At 36.3% G+C, this 16,711-nt stretch overlaps 1 protein-coding gene across 1 annotated transcript in view; it reads left to right on the forward strand.

Annotated features, from left to right (window-relative positions):
• TSBP1 (testis expressed basic protein 1) overlaps positions 1-14,258 on the forward strand; it is a 95,634-nt gene extending 81,376 nt beyond the window's left edge. Inside the window, exons 30-33 of the mRNA XM_065912140.1 lie at positions 6,500-6,520; positions 7,311-7,325; positions 12,709-13,187; positions 13,278-14,258. Of these exons, the coding sequence (XP_065768212.1) occupies positions 6,500-6,520; positions 7,311-7,325; positions 12,709-13,187; positions 13,278-14,258 (1,496 nt within the window). The remainder of the gene's footprint in view (positions 1-6,499; positions 6,521-7,310; positions 7,326-12,708; positions 13,188-13,277) is intronic.
• The last annotated feature ends 2,453 nt before the right edge of the window (positions 14,259-16,711 follow it).

A 16,711-nucleotide genomic window follows, 5' to 3' on the forward strand; every position in this document is an offset into this window, starting at 1 on the left:
ATGACAGTAACTTGAGCCACAGTGAGTCATTAAGGTAGCAGGAAGTATCAGATTCTTATAAGACATTGAGGAATCTGCTGTCCTATTATAGCACTCTATGCTGTTAAGAGATCTTGCTGGTACCATAGAAGAAAGAATTAGGGAAATGGAAGTAGGGAAGAATTGTGTTTCTGATCCGAAAATTAACATACCTTCTTGCTCTGATTTTCAGGAATACCTCAAGTACTTATTAATAAAATTGCTAATCTATTTCTAGTATTTTAGTTTCCTCTAGGGCACAAGTAAGTAAACTTTTCTGTAGAGGACAGATAATAAATATTTTAAGTTTTGTAAGCCATAAGGTCTCTGTCACAATTATTCAACTCTGCTGTTGTAGCACAAAAGCAGTCAGAGATAATACGTAAATGAAACAGCATGGATTTGTCCCAATAAGACATTATTTGTAGACATTGAAATTTGAATGTCATATAATTTTCACACCTTACAAAATATTATTCTTATTTTTTCAACAATTTTTTAAATGTAAGTTCCATCCTTATCTCACAGGATGTACACATATGTGGCAGGCTGGATAGATTTATTCCATTGGCTGTACTTTGCTAACCCCTTCTCTAGAATATAAATACTCATTTTCCTCAGATTAAAAACATTTTTTCCAGGTGTTATGTAAATTCCATGCTTTCTTTTCACTTTGTAAAGTTAGGTTTACCAAGAAACATCATGAAAAATGCAAAATAGAGAGCAAAGGTAACAAGGCAGACCAAATGGAAGATGGGGCAGATGACTTAGAAAACATGAATACAGAAATAATTCAGTTACAAGAAGATAGAGAACTTAGATTTTTTTTAAGTGAAGAGACCCTATAAGAGCTATCAGATTCAATCTGAAAAAGCAAACAGAAGAATAATTGGTGTAACATAAAGAGAAGAGAGGGAAAAGTAAGCAGGGAGTTTATTTTTAAAAAATAGCTAAGAACTTTCCAAACCTGGTGAAAGACTTAGACATAGGCATCCATGAAGCTAGTAGAACACTTTATTATCTCAATGCTAAAAGGCCTCTCCAAGACACATTATAATGAAGCTGCCAAAAATCACTGATAAAAATCTTAAAAGTAGACAAGAAAAAAAAGTAACCTATAAGTTACCCCCAGTGGACTATCAGGGGATTTCTTAGCAGAAACTTTACAGGCCAGGAGAGAGTGAAATAACATATTCAGAGTGCTGAAAGAAAAAAGTTATCAACCAATAATACTTTATCCAGCAAAGTTATCTTTCAGAAATGAAGAATAAATAAAGGCTTTCTCAAAAAAACAAAAGCTGAAGGAGTTTGCCATGACAAGACCTGCTTTGCAAGAAAATCTAAGAAAATCTAATCTAATTCTTCAGGCAAAAATGAAAAAATACTTATCAGCTACATAAAAATATGTGACAGTACACAATTCTCCTGTAAAGGTGAAAATTTAACAATTAGAAAAGTATTACTCTGTATTTGAATGATGTCTTAACTACTTAACTACAGTATAAAAGTTAAAGGAAAAGAACATTAAAAATAACTATAATTCGTTGACAAATTCATAGCATAAAAAGTGTAAGCTGTGACATGAAAAATATAAAAAGGGATTCAAAGTTAATATTTGATATGCAAGGTCATATCTTCTTCATTTAATTCAGTTGAAACAGCCTCTTATAACCACTGAATGCAGAAGCAAATATGAGAATTCAGCCATATTCTCTTTAGCCAGACATTTAAAAGATTTGCAAAAAAAAAAAAAAAAAAAGTATATATACATGGAAGAGTCAAAGGACAGAGCCTTTTAAACAAATGAAAATAAGTTGCTGTTGGCATAAAAATGGACTCCTGTATCTATGAGACGTTTTATGTAGTCCTCATTCAACCTACAAAGCAAAAATCTAGAGTAGATTCACAAAAAAATTTTAAAGAGGAAACTGAGTACATCACCATGGAAAACCACCAACTTACAAAGATAGGCAGAAACAGTAGGGGGAAAAAAAATGAAAATATCCCTCAAATAAAAAGACAAACAATAAAGCAGTAGGACAACCTTACATATCAATTAATAATCACACTAAATTCACCAATCAAAAGGTACATACATGCTAAATAGACTCAAAAACAAGATCCAGCCATATTCTGCCCATAGGAGACTTATTTCAGCTCTAAACACACAGAGGCATGTGTGAAGTGAAGGGACAGAATAATATACTTCATGTAAGTGGAAACAAAAAGAAAGCAGAAGTGGACATACTTCAGTTCAGTCAGTTCAGTCGCTCAGTCATTTCTGACTCTTTGCGACCCCGTAGACTGCAGCACACCAGCTTCCCTGTCCGTAACCAACTCCCAGAGTTTACTCAAACTCATGTCCACTGAGTTGGTGATGCCATCCAACTATCTCATCCTCTGTCATCCCTTTCTCCTCCCGCCTTCAATCTTTCCCAGCATCAGGGTCTTTTCAAATGAGTGAGTTCTTCATTCACATCAGGCAAAGTATTGGAGTTTCAGTTTCAACATCAGTCCTTCCATTGAATATTCAGAACTGATTTCCTTTAGGAAGGACTGGTTGGATCTCCTTGCAGTCCAAAGGACTCTCAAGAGTCTTCTCCAACATCACAGTTCAAAAGCATCAGTTCTTCGGCACTCAGCTTTCTTTGGAGAAGGAAGTGGCAATCCACTCCAGTACTCTTGCCTGGAAAATCCCATGGATGGAGGAGCCTGGTAGGCTGCAGTCCATGGGGTCACTAAGAGTCAGACATGACTGAGCGACTTCACTTTCACTTTTCACTTTCATACTTTGGAGAAAGAAATGGCAGCCCACTCCAGTGTTCTTGCCTAGAGAATTCCAGGGACAGGGAAGCCTGATAGGCTGCCGTCTATTGGGTCGCACAGAGTTGGACACGACTGAAGCGACTTAGCAGCAGCAGCAGCAGCAGCAGCTTTCTTTATAGTCCAACTCTCACATCCACACATGGCTACTGGAAAAACCATAGCTTTGACTAGATGGACCTTTGTTGGAAAAGCAATGTCTCTGCTTTTTAATAAGCTGTCTAGGTTGGTCATAACTTTTCTTCCAAGGAGCAAGCGTCTTTTAATTTCATGACTGCAGTCACCATCTGCAGGGATTTTGGAGCCCAAAGAAATAAATTCTGCCACTGTTTCCACTGTTTCCTCATCTATTTACCATGAAGTGATGGAACCAGATGCCATGATCTTTGTTTTCTGAATGTTGAGTTTTAAGCCAACTTTTTCACTCCCCTCTCTCACTTTCATCAAGAGGCTCTTTAGTTCTTCTTCGCTTTCTGCCATAAGGGTGGTGGCATCTGCATATCTGAGGTTACTGATATTTCTCTCAGCAATCTTGATTCCAGCTTGTGCTTCATCTAGTCCAGCATTTCTCATGATGTACTCTGCATATAAGTGAAATAAGCAGGGTGACAATATACAGCCTTTGACGTACCCCTTTCCCTGTTGGGAACCAGTCTGTGTTCCAAGTCCAGTTCTAACTGTTGCTTCTTGACCTGCATATAGATTTCTCAGGAGGCAGATCAGGTGGTCTGGTATTCCCATCTCTTTAAGAATTTTACACAGTTTACTGTGATCCACACAGTCAAAGGCTTTGGTGTAGTCAATAAAGAGAAAGTAGATGTTTTTCTGAAACTCTCGTGCTTTTTTGATGATCCAACAGATGTTGGCAATTTGATCTCTGGTTCCTCTGCCTTTTCTAAATCCAGCTTGAACATCTAGAAGTTCATGGTTCACGTACTGTTGAAGCCTGGCTTGGATATACTTACATGAGACAGAATAAACTTTAAGCCAAAAACAGTAATAAGAGACAAACAAAGTCATTACATAATAAGGAAAGGGTCACTACATCAAGAAAATGTAACCATTGTAAATATATATGCACCCAACATTGGCACACCTAAATATATTGTCAGTTATAATATTGAAGGGAGAAAGAAATATCAATACAATAACAGCAGGAGACTCCAATATCCCACTATCAGCAATAGATAGATCTTAAAAAGAGAAAATCAACAGAGAAGTGTTGGAATTGAATTATAAGCTAGACCAAATGAACTTAACAGACATATATAGAACATTCCATCCAATGGCAACAAAATACACAATCTTCTCAAGTGCAATTGGAACTCTCTCAGGGACAGGTCATAGGATAGGACAAAAAGAAATAGAAGAAATCCAAATCAGGAAAGAAGTAAAACAGTCACTATTTATAGCTGGTATGATTTTATATATAGAAAATATCAAAGATGCTACCAAAAAACTTTTGGAACTAGTCAACAATTTCAGTAAGGTTTCCAACACAAAGACTTCCCTGGTGGCTCAGATGGTAAAGCATTTGCCTACAATGTGGGAAACCCAGATTTGACCCCTGGGTTGGGAAGATCCTCTGGAGAAGGAAATGGCAACCACTTCAGTACTCTTGCCTGGAAAATCCCATAGACGGAAGAGCCTGGTAAGCTACAGTTTATGGGGTCGCAAGGAGTCAGACACGACTGAGCGACTTCACTTTCACTTTCACTTTTCTGATACAAAATCAACATTTGGGAATCAATTGCACTTCTGCACACTAATAATGAAACAATTGAAAAAGTAATAAAGACAACTTTCCCATTCACAATAATGTCAAAGCCAATAAAATATCTAGGAACAAATTTAACCAAGGAAGGGAAATATCTGTACAACAGAAACTATTAATACTTTGCTAAAAGAAATCAAAGAAGAAACAATGGAAAGCCATCCCCAGTGTTTGTGGATCAGAAGAATTAATACTGTTAAAATGTTCACACTACCCAAAGCCATCTATAGTTTCAAAACAATCCCCATTAAAATGGTATTCTTCATATTCAACACAGAAATAGAAGATTTTAAAAAGTCTTAAAATTTGTATGGAATCACAAAGAACTCAAATCCTGATGGGAAGAAAAAACTAGATATGTCACATTTCCTGATCTCAAACTATATTACAAAACTATAGTAATTAAAGCAGTATGGTACTGGCATAAAAATAAATTGATGTAACCAAATAGCTCAGAATTAAGCCTTCACATACACAGTCAATTAATATTCAACAAGGAAGCAAAGCACACCCAATGGGAAAAAGATAGTCTCTTCAGCAAATGGTGTATCACCTCACACCAGGTAGAATGGCTATACTCAAGAGTGTAAGATAACAAGTGTAACAAGGATGCAGAGAAAAGGGAGCCCTTGTACACCATTGATGGGAATGCAAATTAGTTCAATAACTATGGAAAACAATAAAGAAATTCCTCACAAAAGTAAAAGTGGATCTACCAAATTATCCAGTAATGCCTCTTCTGCTATATACCCAAAGGAAATGAGACAGGATATCAATGAAATATACATATTCCAATGTTTATTGCATCATATTCACAATAGTCTAGATATGGAAACAACCCAAGTGCCCATCAATGGATGAATGAATAAAGATGTGGCATACAATTATTCCTCTGTATCCATGGGTGCAGCATCTACGTATTCAACCAACCATGTATAGAAAACATTTGAAATAAAAATGCCAGAAACTTCCAAAAAGCAAAACTTGAATTTGCCACATGCGAACAACTACTTACACAGCATTTACACTGTGTTAGGTACTATAATAAATCTAGAGATGATTTAAGTATACAGGAGGATGTTCATAGGTTATCTGCAAATATGACACCATTTTATAATAAGAAATTTGAGCTCCATGGATTTGGGCAGGGGGTGCAGAGAATAAAATATCTCCCACAGATACTGAGGTATGACTGTATGTATACAGTGAAATATTATTCACAGTCATGAGAAAACACATATCACCATTTGCAACAATATGGATGGGCCGTGAGTATATCATGCCAAGTGGATCAGTGAGAGACAGAGGAAGTAAAGTACTACATGTACTCTATATGTGGAATCTAAAAAAGTCAAACTAGTAAAACACAGAAGTAAAATGGTGGTTATCAGGGAATTGTGGGTGCAGGTATAGGAGAGATGCTTAAGGATACAAACTTGCAACAAGTAGTAAATAAGATCTGGAGATCTGATACACAGTGTAGTGACTATAGACAACAAACCTATAACTGTCAAACTTGCTAAGAGACTACAACATAAGAATTCCAACCACTAAAAAGAAAGAATCATTATGTAGTGTGATAGAGTTGTTAATGATCCTGCAAAGACTGCCATATTACAATATATAAAATATATCAAATCAACATGTATATTTCAAATTTGCATAATGTTGTATGTCCATTATATATATATTCATTAAAACATCTTTAAATAAAGTAGCTAATCACAACAGACCAAGAGAAGGAGGAAGGGAAAGGAAGGTTCTCCATATTGAAATAAATAGAACTTAATTGTTCGTGACACAGATTGCAACCAGTGCAGAGGATTGAGGGTTGAAGAAGGGAAACCCAATACCTACTGCTGTGTTTATCTTTGTCTCTTTCAGTGGACAGTTCTGGAAAAGTCAGTAAGTTTGGATCATTTCCTTGCCTTACCCATTTCTATGTCTAGATACTTTGAGTTTTTGTTCCCAGATATTTTTGTATTCCAAGTTCTTCTACCTTAGAGTAATCAGTATTTCTTAAATAAGTGATTTTCTCTTACTTTTATTTCCTTTTCTCTATTTTTTCTTTGTCACCAAATATAACAGTCTTATAGTTGGTCCTGATTATTTACTACCAAACATTATTGGCAGTGTATGTTACCAGCTAGTCTATCACAAAAGAGTCCATTTTCTTTGTGCTGAAATCTGGCAATAGATAATTTTTACTTAAAAAAAAAAAAAAAACCCTAGGATTGACATAATGATAGATGTCAGAAAAAGATGGTGATTTTGATAACTGACTAATGATACGTATTTTTCAAACTGAAGTAGAGTGGGTAAATATCTGACTTGTGAGAGAATAATGAAAGGTGGGAAATTGTTTGAATTTTGGTAGAATATTACTTACCCACAGATTCAAATCCACTAAATGGCTTACTAATGTTTGCATAATGTTACTTCTCTATGGAGTAGCATATGGAGTTTTGACCACCAGGATTCCTGAGTAAGAAACAGAGGGCTTTATACTCCCTGGAAGTCCTATTTCTGGATTCACCAACAAAGATAGTGAAGGACAGGGAAGCCTGGCATGCTAACGTCCATGGGGTCACAAAGAGTCGGACATGAACAACAACCAACAAAGGGTATCATTGAGAATTGGGTTCTTCTTGAGTTACAAAATTCCTACTGACTTCCTTTTGTGTTTCATTTTTAGCACTATCTCCTATGGGTAAGTTCATTATCTATTCACAACTCTGATATTTTACATTCTTTATAGTTATTGTCTGGCCTGATTGTTTTTACTCCCCAAATAGTCTTGTGCTTCTAAGGTCATTTTAAATGTCCCTATTCTCCAGAATTTTCCAACACTTTCAGCAACTATTTTTGGAGAGGTTGCTGTAGAGGAGATAAGTTTACACAAAAGAGTGTGATAGATTACTAAGTTGTAGGTATTGCTATTCATCCATACCACTGGAAAACACACTGGAGACAAATTTTGCTTTATGTCATATATCAGTACAGTTCAGTTGCTCAGTCATGTCTGACTATTTGAGGCCCCATGGACTGCAGCATGTCAGACTTCCCAGTCCATCACCAATGCCTGGAGTTTGCTCAAACTCATGTCCATTGAGTCAGTGATGCCATCCAACTATCTCGTCCTCTGTCATCCCCTTCTCCTAACACCTTCAATCTTTCCCAGTATTAGGGTCTTTTCTAATGAGTCAGCTCTTCACATCAGGTGGCCAAAGTATTGAAGCTTCAGTTTAAGCATCAGTCCTTCCAATGAATATTCAGGATTGATTTCCTTTAGGACTGACTGGTTTGATCTCCTTGCAGTCCAAGGAACTCTCAAGAGTCTTCTCCAACATATGTCGTAGATATATGACACCAATGTTTGAAACACTACTTTACTATTTTTTATACTATGTTCCTAAAGCCAAGACAGACTATTTTCTCTGCCCTCTAACTCTCATTTAAAAAAAAAAAAAAATAATGGACTAAGAAAATAGAAAAAAAATTTAAGATTTTAAAAAGGGTGCTATAGTATCTGGCCATCTTCTAGGCTCTGAAAAAGAATCTCTTTACTGACTCCCAGGAAAAAACAATGAAAGATTGATTTTTGAATTCTGTTAGCTCTTTGCTGGTAATTTAGAACTCTATTTTAGTTATAAATGAAGTTCAACTGAATAAAATTTATAAGAAAAAGAAAACTACTTAAAAACAAAATTTTATGGACTTCCTGTTGCTTTCTAAATAACTTTACCTTTGAGAGATATAGTAGGTACTGAGCACCTCTTATATACTGTGCACTGTGCTAGGCACTGGAGAAGGAAATGGAAACCCACTCCAGTATTCTTGCCTGGAGAATCCCATGGACAAGGGAGCCTGATAGGCTGCAGTCCATATAGTCCATACAGGGTCTACAGAGTCGGACATGACTGAAGCGACTTAGCGTGCATGTGTGTGTATGTTAGGCATTTTCAAAAACAGTATGTCTTATTTCTACTATAGTCCTGTCAGGCAACTATTATTATCCCCCACTTTACAGATCAGGAAAATGGTTCAGACATGCCCAAGTTAAAGAATTTGTAAACAGCAATGTCAGGATCTAAAACCAGGACTTCTTGTCTCTCAAGTACACTTCTTTTCCACATCAACACATTGCCTCCTATACTGAACCACCAATGCTTTTTTTGTAATTAGACCTGAAACCTTATCTACAAATCAGATATTTTTAAACACAAACATATACCTACTAGAAAAGCTATATAATTAAATGTGTAAAGAATCCTTTTAAAAATAGAAGACATCTCATTTAAATTGATTATGCTTTCAACTTTTTTAAATTCAGATTTGTCTATATCAGCATTATTTAACTAAGAGCTCAATTCTTCAATGAAATCTTATAAAACAAAACAGAACAATAACTTAAAGCTGTGGAAAATGTCACCATAAGAAACAATACTTAAATGTCATGAGATACATTTCAAGTCTCTCAAATGTTCTAACCACTGGTAAACTAAAATATGTCTTTATATTTAATCATATTTAAGGCTTACTGTTCTTTCTCAGTTCACACTTAGAAGGAGGGTAGGTTTGTGGGTGGGGGAAGGAGGCAAAATTGAAAGGGACAATTATTTTCTTTTGATTCACAGAACAAGAAACATACATTCAGATTAGTCCTGAGGTGTCTGTAGCTCTCAAATGCCCTCCCCACATGGGGAAGGTGATAATACTGTGTATGTTTTTCTAACAAAAAGAAAGAGGGCTATGGGAAGGATTGCAGGGCGATTCATTTTTAATGAATATTTCTTAATTACCAGATTAATCTTTTAAATTATTTCCTGGTGAAAGATATGTTCTTATTAACAATATTTCAAACATATTCTTCCCAGATGATATTTTCAGTGCAAAGAAGTTAAGATTTAATTCATAGTTCAAAGAAAGATTTAAGACAGATCAGCCCATCAAACTTCATCATCCTCTCAAGCTGAGTTTATTTTCTCACCTCCACTTTCAACTAATAAGTACATGCTCTTTCAAAATTTAACCCAAAGCCTGCGAACTATGATTCATCTCTCCAATACTTAAAGATCTTTTAGAGTTTACATCTGATTGTGCTCCCTCTGACGATCACTAAATTAAAAACCTAGTAAGATTAATATCCAACAAAGCCCAAGATCTATTTTCTACCTCATTTAACTATCACAGAATTAGAACTATTAATGTGACAGTTGTTTCATGATATCACTTAGCTTTAGTAAAAATTAATCCAATTTAAAGTCTTTAATCATCCTGAATACAAGGATCACTAAAATTTTAACTCTTTTGATTGTAGTATAATTTTGTTGTATAGGCTATTACCTGCAATAAATGGACTTTCAACCAGGGCTTACAAATTTTTATAATATGGAGATTATGTGATTCAAGGGAAAGGAAAGATTTATGTATTATCTAGAAATTTAGGAGAAGGGAGAGACGAACTTAGAATTTGATGAAAGAATGATCTATGGCTTACTTCTACAATTCAAGGTTGAAATAGGGGTAAATTTCACTTTATGGGATAACTAGTTTTCTAAAAAATAAATCCTAGAAAATCTATTTCTGTTAATTAACTTTAAAGTAGAAAATATACAGCAAAGATATTAAAATAACCAAGGGTATGAAGATACTGTTAGAAGTAACTAAGAGGTATTTTAGATTAGAAGGTTCAGTAGAAAAGCATACTCTTTACCACACCACACCCCGAAACAAAGTGTCCACTGGAGTGCTGTCAAAATCAAAATATTCTGGATTTTCTCAATACAGAAATGCTTAAGATATATTACCACTGATTTTCATTAGAAAGTTGGAAATGGGTTTTTCTAGAATAAAATATCCATATTAATATCTTGCTGAGCAGTATTAGGGAAGAAAATATACAAAAGGGCTCAGAAAGCATTACTGCAGGGCTCTTAATGTTATATTTATCTTGGTGTCAAAAGTTTTAAAGTACCAAACAGAAAACACTGAATTACAATATCCCGTTTGATTCAGAGTTACCTTCTTACCTAATTCAAGCATCTCACTTATTTATAACTAGTAGAATTCAGTTATGTATATATTAATTTTTCAAATATCAAACCCTAAATGTACCAAAGAGCTTCTTATTTTAAAAACTGAATAGTTAAATTTTAAGCAGTAAATCTTTCTGTAATGCAATTAACCATTTCTCTAAATTATTTGGTTGGAACTAACAATGTCTTGATAGATCAGAGAGAGTTTTGATAGATCAGAGACAGAGACAGACAGGCAAGTGTCTGTCTCATGTGACAGTAATAATAGTCAACATTTATTCACTACAAACTATGTTTCATGCACTGAACTGACTGCTTAACTTAGATATTATTGATATTTAATCCTCCTTACACTTCTGTGAAGTAGCTACTTATACTTCTGTGAAGTACCTGTTCTCATTTTACAGATTAGAAAGTGAAGTTTCCCCAAGATCACCTAGCTAGTCAATTATGGAGTCAGATTTAAACCAGTCTGTCTCTAAAGGCCATGCTCCTTAAACACTGTCTAGAATCCTTAAACAGTTGAACAAAGTGGGTATAAAAGACTAAATATGAATCAAGTAAGTCTTTGGGGATTAACTGATTTACCCAAATAAACCCAGCTAACAGGGATGTTTTTGATTTAAGTCTTAAATTCAGTATTCTTTCTATGCCATTGAGTTCAGTTCAGTTCAGTCACTCAGTCGTGTCCGACTCTTTGCAACCCCATGAACCACAGCACGCCAGGCCTCCCTGTCCATCACCAACTCCTAGAGTCCACCCAAACCCATGTCCATCGAGTCGGTGATGCCATCCAACCATCTCATCCTCTGTTGTCCCCTTCTCCTCCTGCCCTCAATCTTTCCCAGCATCAGGGTCTTTTCAAATGAGTCAGCTCTTCGCATCAGGTGGCCAAAGTACTGGAGTTTCAGCTTCAGCATCAGTCCTTCCACTGAACAGCCAGGACTGATCTCCTTTAGGATGGACTGGTTGGATCTCCTTGCAGTCCAAGGGACCCTCAAGAGTCTTTCCAACACCACAGTTCAAAAGCATCAATTCTTCAGCACTCAGCTTTCTTTATAGTCCAACTCTCACATCCATACATAACTACTGGAAAAACCATAGCCTTGACTATGCCATTAAATATTAAATATTGAATTTGCTCAAAGCAAGGCATGCCTCTGCTTCATGGCAAGAACCCACACAATTTTCTTTGGTACTATAGATACTGTTTTTTCTTAATCCAGGGAATCAAATCATCAAAAAAAAAAAAAAAAAGGCAAAAACTAACAAATTCAAGTTTATAGAACACACAGAAATTGAGACACAGCAGAGTTGATTTACCTATACATGAAAAAAGGGACTTGAAATTTTTGCATAGTGCATTAGCAGATGTCTAGGGTATTGGCTAAAACTGACCTTTGAAGTCTGACTACTCAGGTTCAAATCCCAGCTCCACCACCTACTAACATTATGACCATATTCACACCCATTTAAACTTTCTGTACCTTAGTTTATTAATCTGTAAAATAGGAATAGTAATAGTATCTACTCTATATGGTTTTTGTGAGGATTAAATGAGTTAATATATACAAAGTACTCAGAACATTACTGCCTGGTATATGGTAAGCACTCAATAATTATCAGCTAGCACTAGCATTACTTTTGCATATTAATGAGATATGCTTTCATTCAATACGGAAAGCATATTTTGCCTTTCTTCTTTCTATTTTAAGAAACAATCATTGCTTTCTATAATTTTTCTAAAATTGAATTCTATTTCTTTTTGCAATATATCCTCCATTAGCTATCAAATATTATTAGACACAGTATACTGAACAAATGCCAGTTCATTTTGATAATATTTTACCTTTTCTTCCATTAATTTTTTGATTTATTGAAAGAAGTCTGGAAAGTTATCAATATTTATATAATTTTATGTGTAGAGTTCCACCATTCTATATTTTGAGGAAAATCTCAAGTTATCTCCACAAGTTATCTCCACTTGTCAGTTTTATGTAGGAATAAAACAAAAATACTTGATATCTGAATCATGCACTTTTGTTGTGTGCTCAGTTATATTTCCAGGTTACATGGATGGAGAACTTATAAAAAAATCAGATTCCAAAGCCCAGATTCTAAAAAGTGGAAGCACTACAAAGTTTCAGAGTAGCCAAGAAAAAAACAAAGAAGAACTACAGAAGAAAATCTCATTTACCAATTCTGATGAAGTCGTGATAGCAGAGCACAAAAAAGAATCAAGCAGTTTCCAAGAGGTTGAGTTGCAGAAAGGTAAGATAGAAATGGGAGTCAAGGTAAAGGACAGTAATGCTGAGATAAGGAAAAGACAAGAATCCCAAGAAAAAGTGAGAGACATGAAAATGCCAAGAGAAGCAGCAGCCCAGGTAAAGAAGAGCGAGGTTGAAATACCGCAAGGACAGGAAGCCAAAGCAGAGAAGAATGAGGCCGAAACAACACAAGGACAGGACGCCCAAGCAGAGAAAAGTGAAGTCAAAATACCAAAAGGACAGGAAGCCCAAAAAGAGGAGAGTGAGGTCAAAATACTACAAGAACAGGAAGCCCAAATAAAGAAAAATGAAGCCGAAATACCACAAGGACAGGATGCCCAAGTAGAAAAGAGTGAGGCCAAAGTACCACAAGGACAGGAAACCCAAGTAGAGGAAGATAAAGTTGAAATACCACAAGGACAGGACGCCCAAGCAGAGAAAAGTGAAGCCAAAATACCAAAAGGACAGGAAACCCAAGTAGAGGAAAGTAAAGTTGAAATATCACAAGGAAAAGACACCCAAATAGAGAAAAGTGAAGCCAAGATACCAAAAGGACAGGATGTCCAAGTGGAAAAGACTGAGGCCAAAGTACCACAAGGACAGGAAGCCCAAGTAGAGGAAAGTAAAGCTGAAATATCACAAGGAAAGGATGCCCAAATAGAGAAAAGTGAAGCCAAGATACCAAAAAAACAGGATGTCCAAGTGGAAAAGACTGAGGCCAAAGTACCACAAGGACAGGAAGCCCAAGCAGAGAAAAGTGAAGCCAAAATACCAAAAAGACAGGAAGTCCAAGTAGAGAAAAGTAAAGCTGAAATACCACAAGGACAGGACGCCCAAACAGAGGAAAGTGAAGCCAAGACACCAAAAGGACAGGGGCCCAAAGTGAAGAAGAGTGAGACCAGAATACCAATAGGGCAGGGGTCCCAAGTAAAGAAGAGAGAGACCAGAATACTAAAAGGACAGGGGTCCCAAGTAAAGAAGAGTGAAACTAGAATACCAATAGGACAGGGGTCCCAAATAAAGAAGAGTGAAACTGGAAAACCAATAGGACAGGGGTCCCAAGTAAAGAAGAGTGAAACTAGAATACCAATAGGACAGGGGTCCCAAGTAAAGAAGACTGAGACCAGAATATCAAATGGACAAACGATCCAAGAAAAGGAGAATTCAGAAGACAAAGCAAAGCAGGACAATGAAAAGAGAGATACAGGTAAAGATAAAGAAGAAAATGATGCCAAAAACAAGAATGGTCATGGAGAAAAGGACAAAGTTCTAGGAAAGAATAACTTGACAATCAAGGATAAAAAAGTGGAAACTTCACAAAGGCGCAAAACCAAGTAAAGCTTCCTTTGCTTGTAAAGTACAACAAAAGGGAAGAGCAGTGGCAAATAAAAGGCCCATAAGACAACTGATTATTATGACTTCTGTCCTCCAAATACAAGTCATATACTAGCCATTACTTAACTGTATCATAGTAGATTGCCTTTAAACTATACATCTGCAGAGTTTCTGCTATTCGGAAGTTTCAACAGTTTTAGACCTCTTCAGTCACAAACCTCAGCTTCCACCTCTATTATAAGTTGACACTTAGATTTACTCAATCAAGAAAGACTAGGTACTTTCTGAAATAAAACATTTATATTTTAAAAATTAAAATAATTTCCTTTGACAAATATTTTATCTTTGTGATAGCCTGACCAATCAACCAACCAGTAATTCCTCCTGGTGGATCTGTTTGAAAGGCACTGTTCTAGCAATAAGGGGTGTACAGAAAAATAAGAGTCCCTACAAATCAAGTAGCTTGTAGCATATACAATGACATAGTATGTATACATGTGACAGTTTTTTTTTAGTAAAATCTAAGCATCAGAATGAAGTTTATCTGGACAATATAATACAAGTTAGCAACCTCTTTGGATGAAAAGATGAAGGGGATACGCTCTTGAGGAAGGAAGAAGTAGTATATGATGTATCTCAAAAGAGAGATGAGCTGCTGAGTGAAGTAGAACAAGTAGAAGAAAACCAAAGGGATTAAAGACTACCATGTTATATTCCAGGGGAAGTAGCAAATTTTATTGTTGCAGTAGGCTCATAAGCATTTGGTGGTATAATTTTGAAAAGGAGGGTTAGAAGAAGATTCTGAAGGGATTTTAAAAATAAACCCAGAACTTATATTTTATTCATTAAGTAACTGGAAGCCTTCTTGAGTGTTTGAGAAGGAGAGTGAAGCAAATAAAGTGTTAGTCATGTTAGAAAGTGTTAGTCGCTCAGTTGTGTCCAACTCTTTGCTCTTCTGTCCATGGGATTCTCCAGGCAAGAATACTGGAGTGGGTTGCCATTCCCTTCTCCAGGGGATCTTCCTGACCCAGGGATCGAACCCAGATCTTCCCTGGTGGCTCAGAAGTAAATAAGGTTTCATTTAAAGAACAATACTCAAAATAGACTGAAGAGGAGAAACATCATAGGTAGTAAAACTAGTTAAGAGGTACTTGGAGTAGTAAGAAATAGAGAATAAATAGAAGAGATAGATATGACATATTTTCTCAAAAAGAATCACTACTTCATAATGACTGACTATATATGAGTAAGGAAAAGCAAAAAGCAAAATAATTGATGACTCTATGACTACTGAAACACAGTGGCAGACAATAGCAAACAAGGAGCTAATTTGTGGAGCAGAAAGGGAATAACAGACATATTGAGTTTAAGAGGACAAACAATAACACTTGTCACTTGAGGGGTCTGCAGCCAGTCCAATAGACATCACATTTGAAGCCTTAAGAGTAAATGACCCTCCCAAAGGAGAAAGTACAGAGCTAGCAAAAGCACAGGTCTAAGAACTAACCTTGTTACCTGTACTATGTTGAAGAAGAAAATTAAGGTATGGGAAGACAGAAAGAGGATCTGTATAATGAACATTATGATAATTAAGGAAGATGAGAATTTCAAAAAGAAAGTATATAAAGGATAGCTGAGACTTCAAGTGCTCGGGCCTGGTGCACTGGGAAGACCCAGAGGAATCGGATGGAGAGGGAGATGGGAGGGGGGATCGGGATGGGGAATATGTGTAACTCTATGGCTGACTCATATCAATGTATGACAAAACCCACTGAAAAATAAATAAATAAATAAACTTTTTTAAAAAAAAAGGATAGCTGAGACTCCAAAGAGACTAAGAACAGAAATAGACCACCAAAGTTGCTGTTTTGAAGATGACTGATTAAACTTGTAAAAAGCACTTTACAAAATGAGGTAGCCAGGAGAAGGAATGTAAGTAGGCAGAATACAGAGACAAATTAAGTAGCTACAGGATATACCTTACAATAAAGTCAGTTTTAGTCTGATTGGGATTTTAGGAACTTTATTTTCATGCTACTATTATTCTGTGCTAGTTAACCCATATTCTGAATATTACACTCAGTTCTGTCATGGGGTGTGGATCGAGTGTCTCCAGAAGAGAAAGACTATGACGGTGTGTGTGCGTGCTAGGTCGCTTCAGTCCTGTCTGACTCTTTGTGATCCTATGGACTATAGCCTGCCAGGCTCCTCTGACCATGGGATTCTCCAGACAAGAATTCTGGAGTGGGTTGCCATGTCCTCCTCCAGGGGAATCTTCCTGACCCATGGATCAAACCCGCATCTCTTTATATCTCCTGCATTGGCAGGCAGGTTCTTTACCACTAGTGTCACCTGGGAAGCCCGTGATGATAAGGGAATTCAAATAATTTCAAGTAAGCAGAAAGCTCTACAGTCTCACCTGGGGTGGTAGGAGAGGGACACACAGGGAGAAAATG

Source organism: Muntiacus reevesi, chromosome 20 (assembly GCF_963930625.1).
Source record: "Muntiacus reevesi chromosome 20, mMunRee1.1, whole genome shotgun sequence".
NCBI lineage: Eukaryota > Metazoa > Chordata > Mammalia > Artiodactyla > Cervidae > Muntiacus > Muntiacus reevesi.